The sequence below is a fragment of the Oncorhynchus kisutch genome, linkage group LG5 (assembly GCF_002021735.2).
Source record: "Oncorhynchus kisutch isolate 150728-3 linkage group LG5, Okis_V2, whole genome shotgun sequence".
Lineage (NCBI taxonomy): Eukaryota > Metazoa > Chordata > Actinopteri > Salmoniformes > Salmonidae > Oncorhynchus > Oncorhynchus kisutch.
The window spans coordinates 40,644,636-40,661,665 of record NC_034178.2 but is presented as its reverse complement, the minus strand read 5'-3'; the positions used below and the strand labels follow the sequence as shown (position 1 = coordinate 40,661,665).

The window sequence follows — 17,030 nt, the reverse complement described above, 5'->3', positions numbered from 1 at the left end:
ACAAGTAAAACTAAATGCATGCTCTTCAACCGATAGCTGCCTGCATCTGCCCGCCCGTCCAAAATCACTACTCTGGACGGTTCTGACTTAGAATATCTGGACAACTACAAATACCTAGGTGTCTGGTTAGATGGTATTTGTAGTTGTCCACATATTCTCAGTGTCTGGTTAGACTGTAAACTCTCCTTCCAGACTCACATCAAACATCTCCAATCCAAAGTTAAATCTAGAATTGGCTTCCTATTTCGCATAAAGCATCCTTCACTCATGCTGCCAAACATACCCTTGTAAAACTGACAATCCTACCGATCCTCGACTTCGGTGATGTCATTGTACAAAATAGCCTCCAATACCCTACTCAATAAATTGGATGCAGTCTATCACAGTGCCATCCGTTTTGTCACCAAAGCCCAATATACTACCCACCACTGCGACCTGTACGCTCTCGTTGGCTGGCCCTCGCTTCATACTATTCGCCAAACCCACTGGTTCCAGGTCATCTACAAGACCCTGCTAGGTAAAGTCACCCTTATCTCAGCTCGCTGGTCACCATAGCAGCCCCCACCTGTAGCACGCTCTGCAGCAGGTATATCTCTCTGGTCACCCCCAAAACCAATTCTTCCTTTGGCCGCCTCTCCTTCCAGTTCTCTGCTGCCAATGATTGGAACGAACTACAAAAATCTCTGAAACTGGAAACACTTATCTCCCTCACTAGCTTTAAGCACCAGCTGTCAGAGCAGCTCACAGATTACTGCACCTGTACATAGCCCATCTATAATTTAGCCCAAACAACTACCTCTCCCCCTACTGTATTTATTTATTTAGCTCCTTTGCACCCCATTATTTCTATCTCTACCTTGCACATTCTTCCACTGCAAATCTACCATTCCAGTGTTTTACTTGCTATATTGTATTTACTTTGCCACCATGGCCTTTTTTTGCCTTTGCCTCCCTTATCTCACCTCATTTGCTCACATTGTATATAGACTTATTTTTCTACTGTATTATTGACTGTATGTTTGTTTTACTCCATGTGTAACTCTGTGTTGTTGTATGTGTCAAACTGCTTTGCTTTATCTAGGCCAGGTCGCAATTGTAAATGAGAACTTGTCTCAACTTGCCTACCTGGTTAAATAAAGGTTAAATAAAATAAATACAGTGCCTTGCGAAAGTATTCGGCCCCCTTGAACTTTGCGACCTTTTGCCACATTTCAGGCTTCAAACATAAAGATATAAAACTGTATTTTTTTGTGAAGAATCAACAACAAGTGGGACACAATCATGAAGTGGAACGACATTTATTGGATATTTCAAACTTTTTTAACAAATCAAAAACGGAAAAATTGGGCGTGCAAAATTATTCAGCCCCTTTACTTTCAGTGCAGCAAAGTCTCTCCAGAAGTTCAGTGAGGATCTCTGAATGATCCAATGTTGACCTAAATGACTAATGATGATAAATACAATCCACCTGTGTGTAATCAAGTCTCCGTATAAATGCACCTGCACTGTGATAGTCTCAGAGGTCCGTTAAAAGCGCAGAGAGCATCATGAAGAACAAGGAACACACCAGGCAGGTCCGAGATACTGTTGTGAAGAAGTTTAAAGCCGGATTTGGATACAAAAAGATTTCCCAAGCTTTAAACATCCCAAGGAGCACAGTGCAAGCGATAATATTGAAATGGAAGGAGTATCAGACCACTGCAAATCTACCAAGACCTGGCCGTCCCTCTAAACTTTCAGCTCATACAAGGAGAAGACTGATCAGAGATGCAGTCAAGAGGCCCATGATCACTCTGGATGAACTGCAGAGATCTACAGCTGAGGTGGGAGACTCTGTCCATAGGACAACAATCAGTCGTATATTGCACAAATCTGGCCTTTATGGAAGAGTGGCAAGAAGAAAGCCATTTCTTAAAGATATCCATAAAAAGTGTTGTTTAAAGTTTGCCACAAGCCACCTGGGAGACACACCAAACATGTGGAAGAAGGTGCTCTGGTCAGATGAAACCAAAATTGAACTTTTTGGCAACAATGCAAAACGTTATGTTTGGCGTAAAAGCAACACAGCTCATCACCCTGAACACACCATCCCCACTGTCAAACATGGTGGTGGCAGCATCATGGTTTGGGCCTGCTTTTCTTCAGCAGGGACAGGGAAGATGGTTAAAATTGATGGGAAGATGGATGGAGCCAAATACAGGACCATTCTGGAAGAAAACCTGATGGAGTCTGCAAAAGACCTGAGACTGGGACGGAGATTTGTCTTCCAACAAGACAATGATCCAAAACATAAAGCAAAATCTACAATGGAATGGTTCAAAAATAAACATATCCAGAATGGCCAAGTCAAAGTCCAGACCTGAATCCAATCGAGAATCTGTGGAAAGAACTGAAAACTGCTGTTCACAAATGCTCTCCATCCAACCTCACTGAGCTCGAGCTGTTTTGCAAGGAGGAATGGGAAAAATGTCAGTCTCTCGATGTGCAAAACTGATAGAGACATACCCCAAGCGACTTACAGCTGTAATCGCAGCAAAAGGTGGCGCTACAAAGTATTAACTTAAGGGGGCTGAATAATTTTGCACGCCCAATTTTTCAGTTTTTGATTTGTTAAAAAAGTTTTAAATATCCAATAAATGTCGTTCCACTTCATGATTGTGTCCCACTTGTTGATTCTTCACAAAAAAATACAGTTTTATATCTTTATGCCTGAAATGTGGCAAAAGGTCGCAAAGTTCAAGGGGGCCGAATACTTTCGCAAGGCACTGTACATATCAGAATAGAAACTAGATCAGGAAAGTCTCAGAGTTAGGGCTCTAAAATTTCAATCAATTCCCTGGTTTTCCAGAAAATCCAGAATTTTCCAGCCCTGTTCAGACTGTACATCATGCAGACGTGAGAAAGGCACTGTCAGGAGTTAGCATCTCTTGCTCTCCCTCCCAGGGGCCACAGGATTGAACTTTTATGTGGATCCTGCACAGTACAGCCTGCAAGGGCAATGACACATTTTCTTTTTTATCTGGATATAGAGAGTTTTGACATTTTCCTTCTAACATCCAGCCTTAAATTTGTAGCTGACATGAATTACAACCAAATAACTGCATGATGACAGGATGACAACATAACAGGCCAGCAATGCCGGTGACAGTATGTACATAGTGCATAAAACATTAAGAACACCTCCCTAATATTGAGTTGTGCCCCCCGACCCCCTTTTGCCCTCAGAACAGCCTCAATTTGTTGGGGCATGGATATATCCAAGGTGTCTAACGCGTTTCACAGGGATGCTGGCCAATGTTGACTCCAATGCTTCCCAAAGTTGTGTCAAGATGGCTGGATGTCCTTTCGGTGGTGGACCAATCTTGATACACATGGGAAACTGTTGAACCTGAAAAACCCAACAGCATTGCAGTTTTTGACACAAACCGGTGCACCTGGCACCTACTACCATTCCTCATTCAAAGATACTTACATCTTTTGTCTTGCCCATTGACCCTCTGAATGGCACACATACACAATCCATGTCGCAATTGTCTCAAGGCTTAAACATTGGATTTGGATTTAACAATTGACAAGGAATCATAGCGTTCACCTGGATTCACCTGGTCAGTCTGCCATGGAAAGAGCAGGTGTGCCTAATGTTTTGCACACCAGTGTATAATTGTCGTCAGTTTGAGAGTGAGTATATAATCGGATATGTGTAGTATGTTGTAGAGAACAGGGAGAGAATGCACAGAGTGTCTGCCTGCCAAAGGGACAAGAGGAAACAGGGACACTCCAGTGATTTCCCCCCTGACGTCTTTGAGGCAGGGACAGATGGAGAGGAGATGCTGGAGTGGAGCTGGAGAAAACCCAGACACCACCGTGTCAGTCCTCCACTCCTGTCTGCCCTCTCCATCTCTGGCTCCTACACAACACACCCTGCCGGACACCCTGTTAGTAGTAGCAATGGAGTGCAGCCATGGCCACTGCTGTCCACTGCGAGGACACAAATTACAATTTTTATTTAAACTTTATTCTAAACAGGAAGTGTCATTGAGCTAAATTATCTATTTTCCTATCTTAAGGGGACCTGGGACAGAGAAAGAAGGCAATTGTCTCCAAGCTAAAGGCTTTGAGCTGGTCAGGGGCTTCCGTACCATTCCACTGGGAAGTTGAATGTTTTGTGAAGCAGTGAGGCTACAGTAGAGAGCTATTGGTCTGGCATCAGACAGGACAGAGCATGTGGCGTGTGGCGGCAACACAGCCTTAGAGAGACAGCTTGGCTAAGTCTCTAGAGCTGCTGGGACTCAGACAAAAGAAGCGGGTGCACGCAGATGTGGGCTCCTAATTTACAGTCCTCTCCTCCGCGCATGGCACTTTTATTACTACTATAATGGACTGGGATGAAGTGAGTGCATGTATGAAGCCAACAATTCTACCTCATTGTGATCAATGTTCCCTACCGTAGATTAATAAGGAGTCATATAAAAAAGGTAGAAGTGCAATTTGTTTTCCAGGTCCAAATTTACTAACCAGGTTATCTCATCGGTGTGAGATTTTTATTTATTTAGACAGATGCAAACTCAAAGCATACAGCACATGATGAATAGATTGTGAAAAGAAAGAAAGTCATGAATAAAGATTTCACTCTCCTTTCTCTAATCCACTCATCCATCCACTCATCCATCCACTCATCCATCCATCCATCCATTCCATGCAGTATTCTAGGGCCATTGTTTGTCCCCTGGTTGAAGTAAAATATGCTAATGAAGTTAAAAGGGGAAATGAAAGGGTTGATGCTGTCCGACTCAGAATCCTTAATGATTCACCGCCAAAAGGCCTGATTAATTTAGGAATGTCAGACGTCCTGGAAAGAGTGATTAATTCCTGGAGGATTTAACCATTTAGGAGAACAAGAGGGAGGGAAGGAAAGAAAACAGGCAGCTGGAAATATGTAAGCATAATTAATACATTTGGATCCTATTTAATTAGCTGTCTAAACAGTATGTAAAGCACAGAGTCACTGTTTGTCACTGCTTTGTTGAAGTAATAGGCTACAGACCTCCCTGGTCGTCACAGAGAGATAATGAACCCCTGCAGATAGGGAAAGCAGAGAGACCGCTCCTGCTAATCTGGCACTCTGTATTGATTGCAATGGGGATGGAGATCTACACTGCTCCTGTGAAGTGATTACTGGACTTACATGTTCTGTTGATGTATGTTGTGTCTGAGAAAGCAGAGTGGGAGAGAACAACAATGGTGAAACCATTTCAAGATGGTATTTATCAGTGTGATTTTGTTCTGTCTCTGGCCTGTATCTCTTCTTAGCCCTGTATTTTATAATGGAAAACTCTTGTCACTGTAAAATGTCAACCTAGTAAAATTGGAGGGAGGTTATTCATATATTTATTTGAACCAAAACCTTATATGAATAAAAACCTATTTTATGAGTCCTTGCTAAAGATTTATGAAAGGTTTATTATAACGCCTTTGATTTGTTTCTAAATCATTCAAAGTATTCTAGGTCATCAAGACTAAACCAAACCATTTATTTTCTCTTTCAGGATAATGTGAAGACCATTGTTGCGGATATCAACTAGAGTGCAGCCTGACTGAGAACAGTCTTATTCATTCCTACCCTACAGCACTAGATATTTAGTCTGGACTTGCCATCTCTTAGAAGACCTATGGGGATGGGGATGTGTTTGGATATAGGATGCATTTACAGCGGAAGTACTAAGGGGCAGTCATGGTCCCTGACACGGTGGCTGTTGGTCTTGATGCCCATCTCCCTAGCAATGGGCCAAGGCCAGTCCCAGTCCCTCAACACCTTCAAGTCAGAGAGAAGGGAATGGACCCTGAACCACCTGATTGTGCACAAGACCACTGGCGCTCTCTATGTTGGTGCTGTGAACCGGATTTACAAGCTATCTGCCAACCTGACCCTCCTGGTCTCCCATGACACAGGACCTGAGTACGACAACAAGGCCTGCTACCCTCCTCTTATAGTGCAGCCCTGCTCTGAGCCCCTGGCCTCCACTGACAACATCAACAAACTGTTGCTCATAGACTACTCCCACAACCGCCTGTTGGCCTGCGGCAGCCTCTACCAAGGCGTCTGTAAGCTAATGCGACAGGACGACCTGTTTATCCTGGTGGAGCCCACCCACAAGAAAGAGCACTACCTCTCCAGTGTCAACCAAACAGGCACCATGTATGGGGTCATCGTGCCCTCTTCACAGGGCCAGGACGGCACCCTGTTCATCGGCACGGCCGTGGGTGGGAAGCAGGACTACTTCCCTACCATCTCCAGTCGTAAGCTGCCCCGTGACCCAGAGTCATCTGCCATGCTGGACTACGAGCTCCACACTGACTTTGTATCCTCTCTCATTAAGATCCCCTCTGACACGCTAGCTCTGGTCCCGCGGTTTGACATCTACTACATATATGGCTTTGCCAGCGGGAACTTTGTCTACTTCCTGACCGTGCAGCCAGAAACCCCAGAGAATGGGATGCCTGCTGGCAGCTCCCCAGGTGACCTGTTCTACACAAGCCGCATCATACGCCTCTGCAAAGGGGACAGGAAGTTCCACTCTTATGTGTCACTGCCAGTGGGCTGTGTACACAAGGGAGAGGAGTATCAACTCCTACAGGGCGCCCACCTGTCCAAGGCAGGGAAAGTACTGGCCAGGTCCCTCAACATCAGTGCCCAGGATGACGTCCTCTTTGCTGTGTTCACCAAGGGCCAGAAGCAGTACCACGAGCCCCTGGACAACTCAGCCCTGTGTATCTTTACCATACGAGACATTAATGCCCGCATCAAAGAGCGCCTGCAATCCTGCTACCAGGGAGAGGGCAACCTGGAACTACATTGGCTACTGGGAAAGGATGTGCAGTGCACCAAGGCGGTAGGTACCTGTAGCTACCTGAAGAGGGCTTTGCAACCAGTCCCTTCATTAGCATCCAGCAAGCCAGGGGCTGACCAGCACTGGCTCCTCTGATGTGGCATACAGACACATTATTCAGACAGTGAAGGTGACAGGTTAGATAATTGAATATTTAAAGCTTTTTGATTACCCCACAGCCTTGATTACACCAACAGTAGTTAATAGGCCCCAAGGTAGCCAAAATCCAGTTACAGAGTCCCATTCAACGTTTTTATATTCCACAAGAGCAACAGAGAAGTAAGTGGGGGAGATTCATTTATAATTCTAATCAGAGGAGTTTTATATGCGGCTTTTATACCATTCAGAGGTTTAGGCTCTCCCTGCGTGGCGCAGTGGTCAGAGCAGCGCGCTTCTCTTCCGAGCATCATGAGTTAGCGCCAGTGCTGGGTTATTTATTTGTATTTTTTTGGTGAGTGCAGAGGAAGGCGTTCTCAGGACCGTTTCAAACGTCCAAAATTGAAGTCAGCCTTCTCTCTCTATGTTTCTCTCTCTGTCTCCCTTTTTCTGTTATTCAGTATGATAGGAGTATCTCAGCATTCAGAAAAACAGGTAACAAGGACATCCATCAAGGTTGTTATTCAGCAACTCTCACACAACCACCCATTTCGACAATAGTCACATACTGCCTCTTACCCCTGTCATCACTGTTCCAGTGCAGAAGAAAGAAGAGATTCTCTTGAGAGGTGCAAGAAATTAAAGTACAAATGTGTTGCCCTAAAAAGTGAGATTTCTATTCTGCCTGACAGGCCATTAGTGGAGGTTTGAGGTAGGTTGTGCTAGATGTACTGTAGCAGGACTGCTTAGCTTGTGAGCCTCTTTGATGCTAAATCAAAAGCTGACATCTCTGGGGCTGTGTGTTTGTGTGATGTCAGATCTAGCGATTTAAAATCACAGAAACCGGCACCAAATACATAGTGTTTTCATGTTTGCCAAGAGCAATTAAAATGATCAACAAACACACTCTCCTGGCATTGTTGACAAATTTAACAGCCCCAATATCTTTTGAAGTCGCTAACTTTGAATACCATGGTAACAAATGTGAAGATTATTACACCTTCTCTTGCTCTCTGTCGTCTCACCCATCTCTCCCTGTCTTTCCCCATCCCTCTCTGCAGCCTGTGCCTATCGATGATCACTTCTGTGGGCTGGACATCAACCAGCCCCTGGGGGGCTCCCAGCTGGTATCTGGCCTGACTGTGTACACTGAGACCAGGGACAGGCTGACCTCGGTCATCTCTTACGTCTATAACGGCTACAGTGTGGCCTTCCTTGGCACCAGGAGTGGCAGACTGAAGAAGGTAAGCATGGGTAATACACTGACAGATATAACAGGGGAATTCTTTCTCCACAGTCACGTACAGTAAGCAGCCAACAGTTAGAGACCAAATGAGGATTTATCAACAGGAAAAATAAATCAACAGCCAAGACTAGCAATATCATAGATTATAGCCCCCTGGGTTTAATTGCTATGCAAGAGGCACAAATCAATTTTGACAGTATTTAGTTTCTTCAAGAGTCTCTCTTGATTTAGGCCTCCCGAGTGGTGCAGTGGTCTAAGGCACTGCATTGAAGTGCTAGAGGCGTCACTACAGACCCTGGTTAATTCCCAGGCTGTCACAACTGACTGTGTTCAGTCGTCCCATAGGGAGGCGCACAATTGGCCCTGCAACATCTGGGTTAGGGGAGGGTTTGGCCAGGGGGGTAGGATGTCATTGTAAATATGAATTTGTTCTTAACTGACTTAACTGTATTGACATAACTGTATTGACATAAATTAAGATAGGGAAAGATTATTGTATGGATGAATGGGAACATTGTGACATTAGCCAGTGGGCACAGTGTCAGCCTGTCTGGCACACATGGAGGGCGGACTTGGAGCAGAGGCTCACATAACTAGACAATAACTCCTCTGCTTTCTCTTCCCTCAGTGTGTGTGTGTGTGTACGTAAGGACAGGGTTTATCATTACACTGACATGATGCAGACTCCATAGTTCCCCCATGGAACATCATGTCGCACTCCTATTCCATCATTCCAAATGGTCACAGAGAGTGGAAGTGGGGCATGACATTACATGCCATTAGGAGATCAGTCAGGCAACAATGCCATTGGAAAGGGCAGGCTCAACACACTGGAAGGTCAGGGGTCAGAAGGTCAAATGAATAAGCAACACACCGTCCAGCATCTGGGGATATCACACCCAGCAACACCCATTTCCAACCTGACTTCACATGTCTTTTATCAATGGATTAGATATGTCTGTATGTTTGTTGTTGGAGTATGGTCTTCTTGGATAATTTCTGGATTCTGTTGTTCCATTGTTTAGCCTACTGTGTTTTCCTGGCTCAAACTCAACACCCATGCCGAGTATGTAATCCACCAGTGACAGTAAGGCTCCATTCTAATAAGATTAAATGGTATAATGCAGATTAAATAGTGTCAGCAGGTTATGGCTTACTTTGACATAGTTATTCACTTGCCAAGAAGAGGGCATTGACCTCTGTAATATAGGTGTTGCATGGCAAAACACGAGAAGGACATGAATGCATCCAATATTCTTCTCAGTGGTTAGCTATAATCACTTAGTAGTATTTCCTTTGGATTAATATGATAAGCACACAGCTCTCATGAATGATCTCAATTGCAGATACTGCATTCATTATAGCTTTTTGAGAACTGACCAAGTGAGGACACTTTCCAATATGTATGTACTAAATTACTTGAGCTTTTCAAAGACAGCTTCAGAGCGGAAAGGAAATATTTGGTAATTGAAGTGATTAGAGGAGAATCTCAGACAGGAAGTTGGGGACTGGCAATGAAGGTGTGTTTGAGTCTCTATTGAAAATATTTTCATAACGGCATGCTTTGAACAGTAGCCTCAGTAAAGATATCTTCACAGCAGATAGACAGTTCACCACAAATTATATTCTAAATAGCAAGAGACAACATTCACATTTAGATCCACAACATCTCAAATACAAACAAAAATGATTATTATAATAATACAAAAAATATATATAGTAACACAAGGAATAAATACTCAATGAGCAACGATGGCTTGGCTATGTGCATGGGGTGGCAGTACTTTGTCAATGTGCAGGGGTACAAGGTAATTGAAGTAGATATGTACATATAGGTAGGGGTAAAGTGACTAGGCAACAGGATAGATAATAGACAGTAGTAGCAGCGTATGTGATGAGTGTGGAAGTGTTTACGTGTGTGTGTGGCGAATGTGTGCTTGTGTGTACATGTAATGTGTGAGTGAGTGTGTGTGTATGTGTTGGAGTGTCAGTATGTGTGAGTGTGTGGGGAGAGTCCAGTGTGTGTGTATGTGTTGGAGTGTCAGTGTGTGTGAGAGTGTGGGGAGAGTCCAGTGTGTGCATAGAGTCAAAAATAAAATGCAGATAGTCTGGGTAGCTATTTGGTTAACTATACACTAACTATTTAGCAGACGTATGGCTTGGGGGTAGAGCTGTTCAAGAGCCCTTTGGTCCCAGACTTAGCACTCCGGTACTGTTTGCCATGTGGTAGCAGAGAGAACAGCCTAAAACTTGAGTGGCTGGAGTCTTTGACTGGGTCTTCCTCTGACAGCGCCTGGTATAGAGGTCCTGGATGGCAGGAAGCTTGGCCCCAGTGATGTATTGGGCCGTACATGCTAGCATTTCTAGTGCCTTGCGGTCGGATGCCGAGCAGTTGCAATACCAAGCTGTGATGCAGACAGTCAGGATGCTCTTAATGCAGCTGTAGATCTTTTTGAGGATCTGAGGGCCCATGCCATATCTTTTCAGCTTCCTGAGGGTGAAGAGGCGTTGTCGTGCACTCTTCACGACTATGTTGGTGTGTTTGGACCATGCTGGCTTGCTTCTGAAGCTAAGCAGGCTTGGTCCTGGTCAGTCCCTGGATGGGAGACCAGATGCTGCTGGAAGTGGTGTTGGAGGGCCAGTAGGAGGCACCCTTTCCTCTGGTCTAAAAAAAATTATCCCAATGCCCCAGGGCAGTGATTGGGGACATTGGCTTGTGTAGGGTGCTGTCTTTCGGATGGGACGTTAAATGGGTGTCCTGACTCTCTGTGGTCACTAAAGATCCCATGGCACTTATTGTAAGAGTAGGGGTGTTAAACCTGGTGTCCTGGCTAAATTCCCAAGTTGGCCTTCATACCACCTAATCATCCCCAGCTTCCAATGGGCTCATTCATCCTCCCCTCTCCCCTGTAACTATTCCCCAGGTCGTTGCTGTAAATGAAAATGTGTTCTCAGTCAACTTACCTGGTAAAATAACGGATAAATAAAAACATTAAGCGATTTGGACACCGAAGGACCTGAATGGGGGCATGTTTGGCCCTCCATTTCCTGTATTCCACAATAAGCTCCTTTGTCTAGCCCACATTGAGGGAGAGGTTGTTGTCCTGGCACCACTCTGCCAGGTCTCTGAGCTCCCTATAGGCTTATCATCATTAGTGATCAGGCACCACCGTTGTGTCATCGTCAAACTTGATGATGGTGTCATGGGTGGCCAGCCAGTCATTGGTGAACAGGGAGTACAGAAGGAAGACTAAGCACTCACCCCTGAGGGGCCCCGAATGGAGGGCACTATGGTGTTTAACGCTGAGCTGTAGTCTATGAACAGCATTCTCACGTAGGTGTTTCTTTTGTCCAGGTGGGAAAGGGCAGTGTGGAGTGCAATAGAGATTGCGTCATCTGTGAATCTGTTTGGGAGGTATGCGAATTGGAGAGGGTCCAGGGTGTCTGGGAGGATGGTGTTGATGTTGTTGATGTGAGCCATGACCAGCATTTCATGGCTACAGATGTGAGTGCTATGGGGTGGTCGTCATTGAGACAGGTTTCCTTGGCATTCTTCAGCACAAGGACTATGGTAGTCAGCTTGAAACATGTAGATATTACAGACTGGGTTGAAAATGTCAGTGAAGACACTTGCCAGCTGGTCAGTGCATGCTCTGAGTACACGTCCTGGTAATCCGTCTGGCCCTGTGGTGTTGTGAATGTTAACCTGTTTTAAGGTCTTACAACACATGGGCTATGAAGAGCGTCATCACACAGTTGTCCGGAACAGTACTCTCATGCATGATAGAAGGGCAGCTATGTCCATATATCCTCTGTTTCTGCTTGCATTTCTGAGTTCTGCTTGCATTAGGACACTGAAACATGTACTGCACTTAGTACACACCCATGAGCATGCAGGCTAAGACATGCACACGTGCAAAAATACACGCACACGCGCACACACACACACACACAAACAGGATGCATCCGTTAAATAGCAGTTAAGAAAATTAAGTCCAGATGAGTGCCTGAATCGCCCCCTAAAACAAAAGGAATGGAGGAGGGGGTATAGAGGAGGACAGGAACAAGAGAACAGGAAGCAGGGCCCTGAACGAGAACCCAAAAGCTTTTAAGGGAAAACACAGAGACCTAGATGAGTCTGTGGTCATGTCGTAGAAATGGTGTTATGGGGGCTTGGAAGCTAGCCACAATGTAGAATGTTAAGTTCAGGGAAAAACTCAGGGATCATTCAGCAAACCTCATACCTTTGGGCCAACACTGACACACATGCTGTATGTTTTTTTTCTTTGTCAGACGAGCCCTCTCACACAGCACATGCGTACGCACGTACGCACAGCATACACACACACACAAACACAATTAGAGTGCAGTAAGCCTAGTAAGTAATCATCTTTGGCAATTGCATTTGTTAACATACAGCTTGTTCAATGTCAGGAATCAATACAGCTCTCTTAGTAGCAGTGATGAGATGTCTGACTGATTAGAGCAGGTGTGTAACACAGACCTCCACCTCACTAAACACTAAGCACTACAGCACCATCCTGTCTTAACAGGACAGACACACGCATTCAGCCAAAGTCATGATGGATACGGGTTAATCAATGTCCACTCCAGTCTGTCAGCTAGAATTTGCCAAAACACACAGCCGTTCAACCCTGAAGGTTACCAGACGTACTGGCTTTATGTCACTGTATTTTCAGTCAGTTAGAAAGAGATGCTTGGAAAATGTCTTGAATTTTTGTTGCTAGTGTCCCTACTACCATACTGTATCTGGCAAAGGAATAAGGGACACTGGGTGGATACTAGACTAAAACGTATAGGCTAGCTGAAGAGATTGCTCCCAGTCTATTATCCATATGTTAGCATACACTAAACACACTTTGCCCATGCTAGTCACATCTGGTCACATTTAGTGGGAATGGCAGGCCAACGACATACTGTAAACTGATCACCTTTGACACAAACCTCCAGGGAAATGGAAAGCTATAGGAACATTTATGTACAGAAATGTGTACCTCTTCTAGAACCCTTTTAAATTGATTCCTTGATCATAATAATCTCATAATCAATCCTGCATGTTAATTGTTAAAGGAGGAGAAATTAGAAAGATGTGACTCGGGGTAGCTGTCCTGCAACTTTCAAACTACCCAATTAGGCAATTTTTTTAATGACATCTTAGCCTTAGGTTTTGTGTTTTTTGTTTTAAGGATGGAAGCACAGACCAACAACCAATGAAAATAAGCTGAACAAAGCATCATACCATGCCAATAGAGCTGGGAGGGGGGGACAGGGGGGGGGGGGACAGGTTGTTTTCATAACTAAGATTTACGTGGGATCATATGAAATTCCAATAGTTATTTGGGTTATTTGACTTTCTTGTTTGTATCCAATGTCGGTCTCTAAGGGGGTTAAGATTCATTTCCTCCATCAGTATCAGAAAGGAAAACACACCATTGTAGGTATAAATATGATTCAGGAGTGAGAAGCATTTCCTCTTATAGGTGAGTTTGGACATTTAAAGGGATAGCTCACCCAAATTAGAAAATGACACATTGGTTTCCTTACCCTGTAAACAGTCTATGGACAAGGTATGACAGCAATCTATGATTTGGTTTAGTTTCCCTGGCAGTAGCTGGCGCTGTTTCCAAATGCTAACATTTTAGTGACGATAAGTGACTTTGGTGAGCTTCACATGATTCTTGAAAAATGCTAACATCGGTGCCATGACTTGAATGGGATTTGTGCCACAAATGATAAAAAGTTAGTATTTGGAAACAGTGCCGGGTAACCTAAACTATTTCTCTGAGTGAAACTAAATGTGGGAGGGGCCTCATTATCATATTTGCCAGCATGCTTTGTTGAAAGTTGATTCTTAGAATAGTTTGTTTCAATACCTTTGTTTCTGCATGCACATTGATTGATTCGTTGATCTTATACTATACAAAGATAAATAAATAAAACGTTTCTAAACTAATCCAATCTGTAAGGGGTTTGATTGATCGCACCTGTTACTGAGATAGTTATTCCAGTTTAGATTGTTTTTAAATCCTTCACCATAGCCGTCATTCTGAATGCAGGTTGTGGGTGATACAATATTCCAATTGTTGGATTTCCTCCCTCTGGCTGGATTCTAATAGGAATTACTAATCACTTCACAAACCAGCATATTGTGACTTGAAAGTCTGATGTGGCCCATGAGCCAGTATTTTCAGAACACAATGGTGAGGATAACTAAGCCATAACTAAAGGCCTTATCAAATGTATAATATATGGTCATAAACAGTTCATTTAAATGCAGCCATTTACTGTAGATAGTCACTTGGTGAAGGCATTAAGACTAAAAGTTATTGAATGCAGCAATCATGTCTGTCACTAACAAACACAGCCATGGGTGGGTCTCAAATTCACTCAAAAAAGGCATGCTGGGAAATAAGGCTTTACACAAGGCTTTAAACAAGGCTTTAATCAAGGCTTTACACCCTAAAGTGTTAAAACAACATCTACCCCCCAAAATACTGTAACACTACATGTGTTATTCCATAACACAAAACATTTCAGTCAGAATTTGCAACACCCATAGTGTTAGGAAACCAACACTTTAGGGGTGTTAGTTTGTCAAAACTTTGAAAAGTGTTCGTTTTTACACTGTGGATGTTAAATTCTGATCTCAAATTTGCTGTATGTCCTTCTATCCAGTAAAATCGACAGCACACAAAGAGAGAGTGAACATCTTTGTGTGCACATACAGTAAGAGCCTTGAAATTAAATTATTTGTGGTTTGCGGTTCATATGTTCTGTTGACAAAACATTTTCTTCATTAGATGACTAAGGTTGATAGGACAGCAGTCATCGGTTGATCCTTGTGAACTAGCCACTTTTCATCATGTACATTACCACAAACTCTGGCTGAACTAGGACAGCTTCTAGAAACTGTGCACATGTCAGCAGCTACCAGCAGGCTCATTATAAAACCAGTGAAAGGCTCCTTCTCTCATTACGGACTGCGGGCTTAAAGACAGATTGAAGACATGTTGTAGTTCCACAGGGCCAGAGCCCGTGGCAAACCTGTTTTAGATTATAAACCCATGTATAAATGGATTGAAATCAAACTCTGGGCTGGTCAAAAGGTCAACATTTCATCTGAGCTCATGAATTGGACCCTGTCCACCATGGTGGCCCCTGGTCAACCTCCTAATGCCCTGCTAAATATCTCTATGGACAATTTAGGATTTATTTACGATAACATTTTGCTAAGGGAACGCATACAAGCTTTGGTTTCTATTTATGAAATATGGAGTGTGGGAAATGGAATGGAAGCCGACTCCGCTTTGTGTGGGATTGTGGTAAGAGAGTCCGAGGGTGAGGGGGAAGACAGGGAAGGGGGGCAGGGATCCACTAAATAGACGAGAAGTTAAAGAGAACAACTTTCTATTGAGTGACTGGTTAGGAGGTTGAACGTGACAAATCAATGGTGGACAGAGCTGGTTAAATGAGAAACGGAGCCAAGTGGACACCGTGATCCTCTGGTGATCCTGCTGAGAGAATCCCCTGACTGTGGGGCTGCTTGCCAGGCGTTGGTCTGTTTGTCCCAGAGGGATTGTCCTGTAGGATTCTCCCATCTCAGCCCAAGAGATTTTTTTTCTCTGTACTCCCCTTTGTTTTTGGTGGGGAGCCCAGCTTGGAGGAGAGAACTTCTGACTGGAAGGTGGAAGGGTTGATTGATTGGTGCAGTTTTGGAGCCCAGGGGATCCAATCATGCAATCCGTTTGTATTGATTGCTGCTGTGTCTATTGAGAGAGCATTGTGAGTCTGCCAGGGACTGTGTGTACTGGCCTGGCACGCAGGGAGATTTGCTGCAGTCCAACCTGAGCTTGGTGCTGGAGATTTGTAGTGTCCAGATAACTAGAATGGAGGATATGTTGTTTATTATGGGCTTCTCTTATACTGTATTTAGAGGATTATTGTCTTTATCTAAAAAAGTACATTGAATTATATTTTTGTGCCTGATTTCTTAGCAGCCATTAAATTTGAGATTGTACATCTAATGAGGATATTTTCTCTTGGGTGTTGAACTTGAAGGTTTATTAATTTTGTCTGTCAAGACTCAGGGTAGATGTGATAATAATGTACTGTGATGTATGGAGCAATTCAGATGTCTGATACAGCCTACTAATGAGGGCAGTGTTTTCTGTGTATTGATGAAAATGTGGCCTGTGGACAGAAGGGGGTAGGGGAAGGGAATTCAATTGTCTGTTTGGAAGTAGAAGCCTATCCGCCTGCATGCTTTTAATGAGCTCCAAAAAGATGGTGGTTTGAAAGTCATGCCAAAGTCAAATCTTTAGAGTCTGGTTTACTTGAAAACAAGCCAGAAAAATGCCACCACCAGTAACAGCATTAACTAATCCTGGAGTAGGGACAGCATTACAAAGCCAAGCTAATACCACAGTCATCCATAGGTATGTTTGGTCAAAACCATCCCTTTATTTCATATTCAAGCATACAGATGTAATTAACCAGACCCATGTCTGTCTTTCTCTCCTTCAGATCCGAGTGGATGGGCCTCCTGAGGGCGGGGGGCAGTATGAGACCCTGACCGTGATGACAGATGGCAGTCCTATCCTCCGAGACATGGCCTTCACTCTGGACCGCAACTTTCTCTACGTCATGTCTGACAGTCTGGTGAGGAATCTCCCATTTCCTGCTGTATCAGAAGCAAATGTTTATAGGTTAACAAGACCCTTAACTATGAACAGAATGATGTACGTACGTACTGTATGAGTTCAAAGTTGTGATTCAAAGAA

General features: G+C 43.9%; 1 protein-coding gene across 1 annotated transcript in view; it reads left to right on the top strand.

The window, feature by feature from the left end:
• LOC109891532 (plexin-A2) overlaps positions 1–17,030 on the top strand; it is a 61,481-nt gene that overhangs the window by 12,164 nt on the left and 32,287 nt on the right. The window contains exons 2-4 of the mRNA XM_031825070.1: positions 5,547–6,890; positions 8,045–8,227; positions 16,774–16,908. Coding sequence (XP_031680930.1) covers positions 5,670–6,890; positions 8,045–8,227; positions 16,774–16,908 — 1,539 coding nt within the window. The 5' untranslated portion in view covers positions 5,547–5,669. The remainder of the gene's footprint in view (positions 1–5,546; positions 6,891–8,044; positions 8,228–16,773; positions 16,909–17,030) is intronic.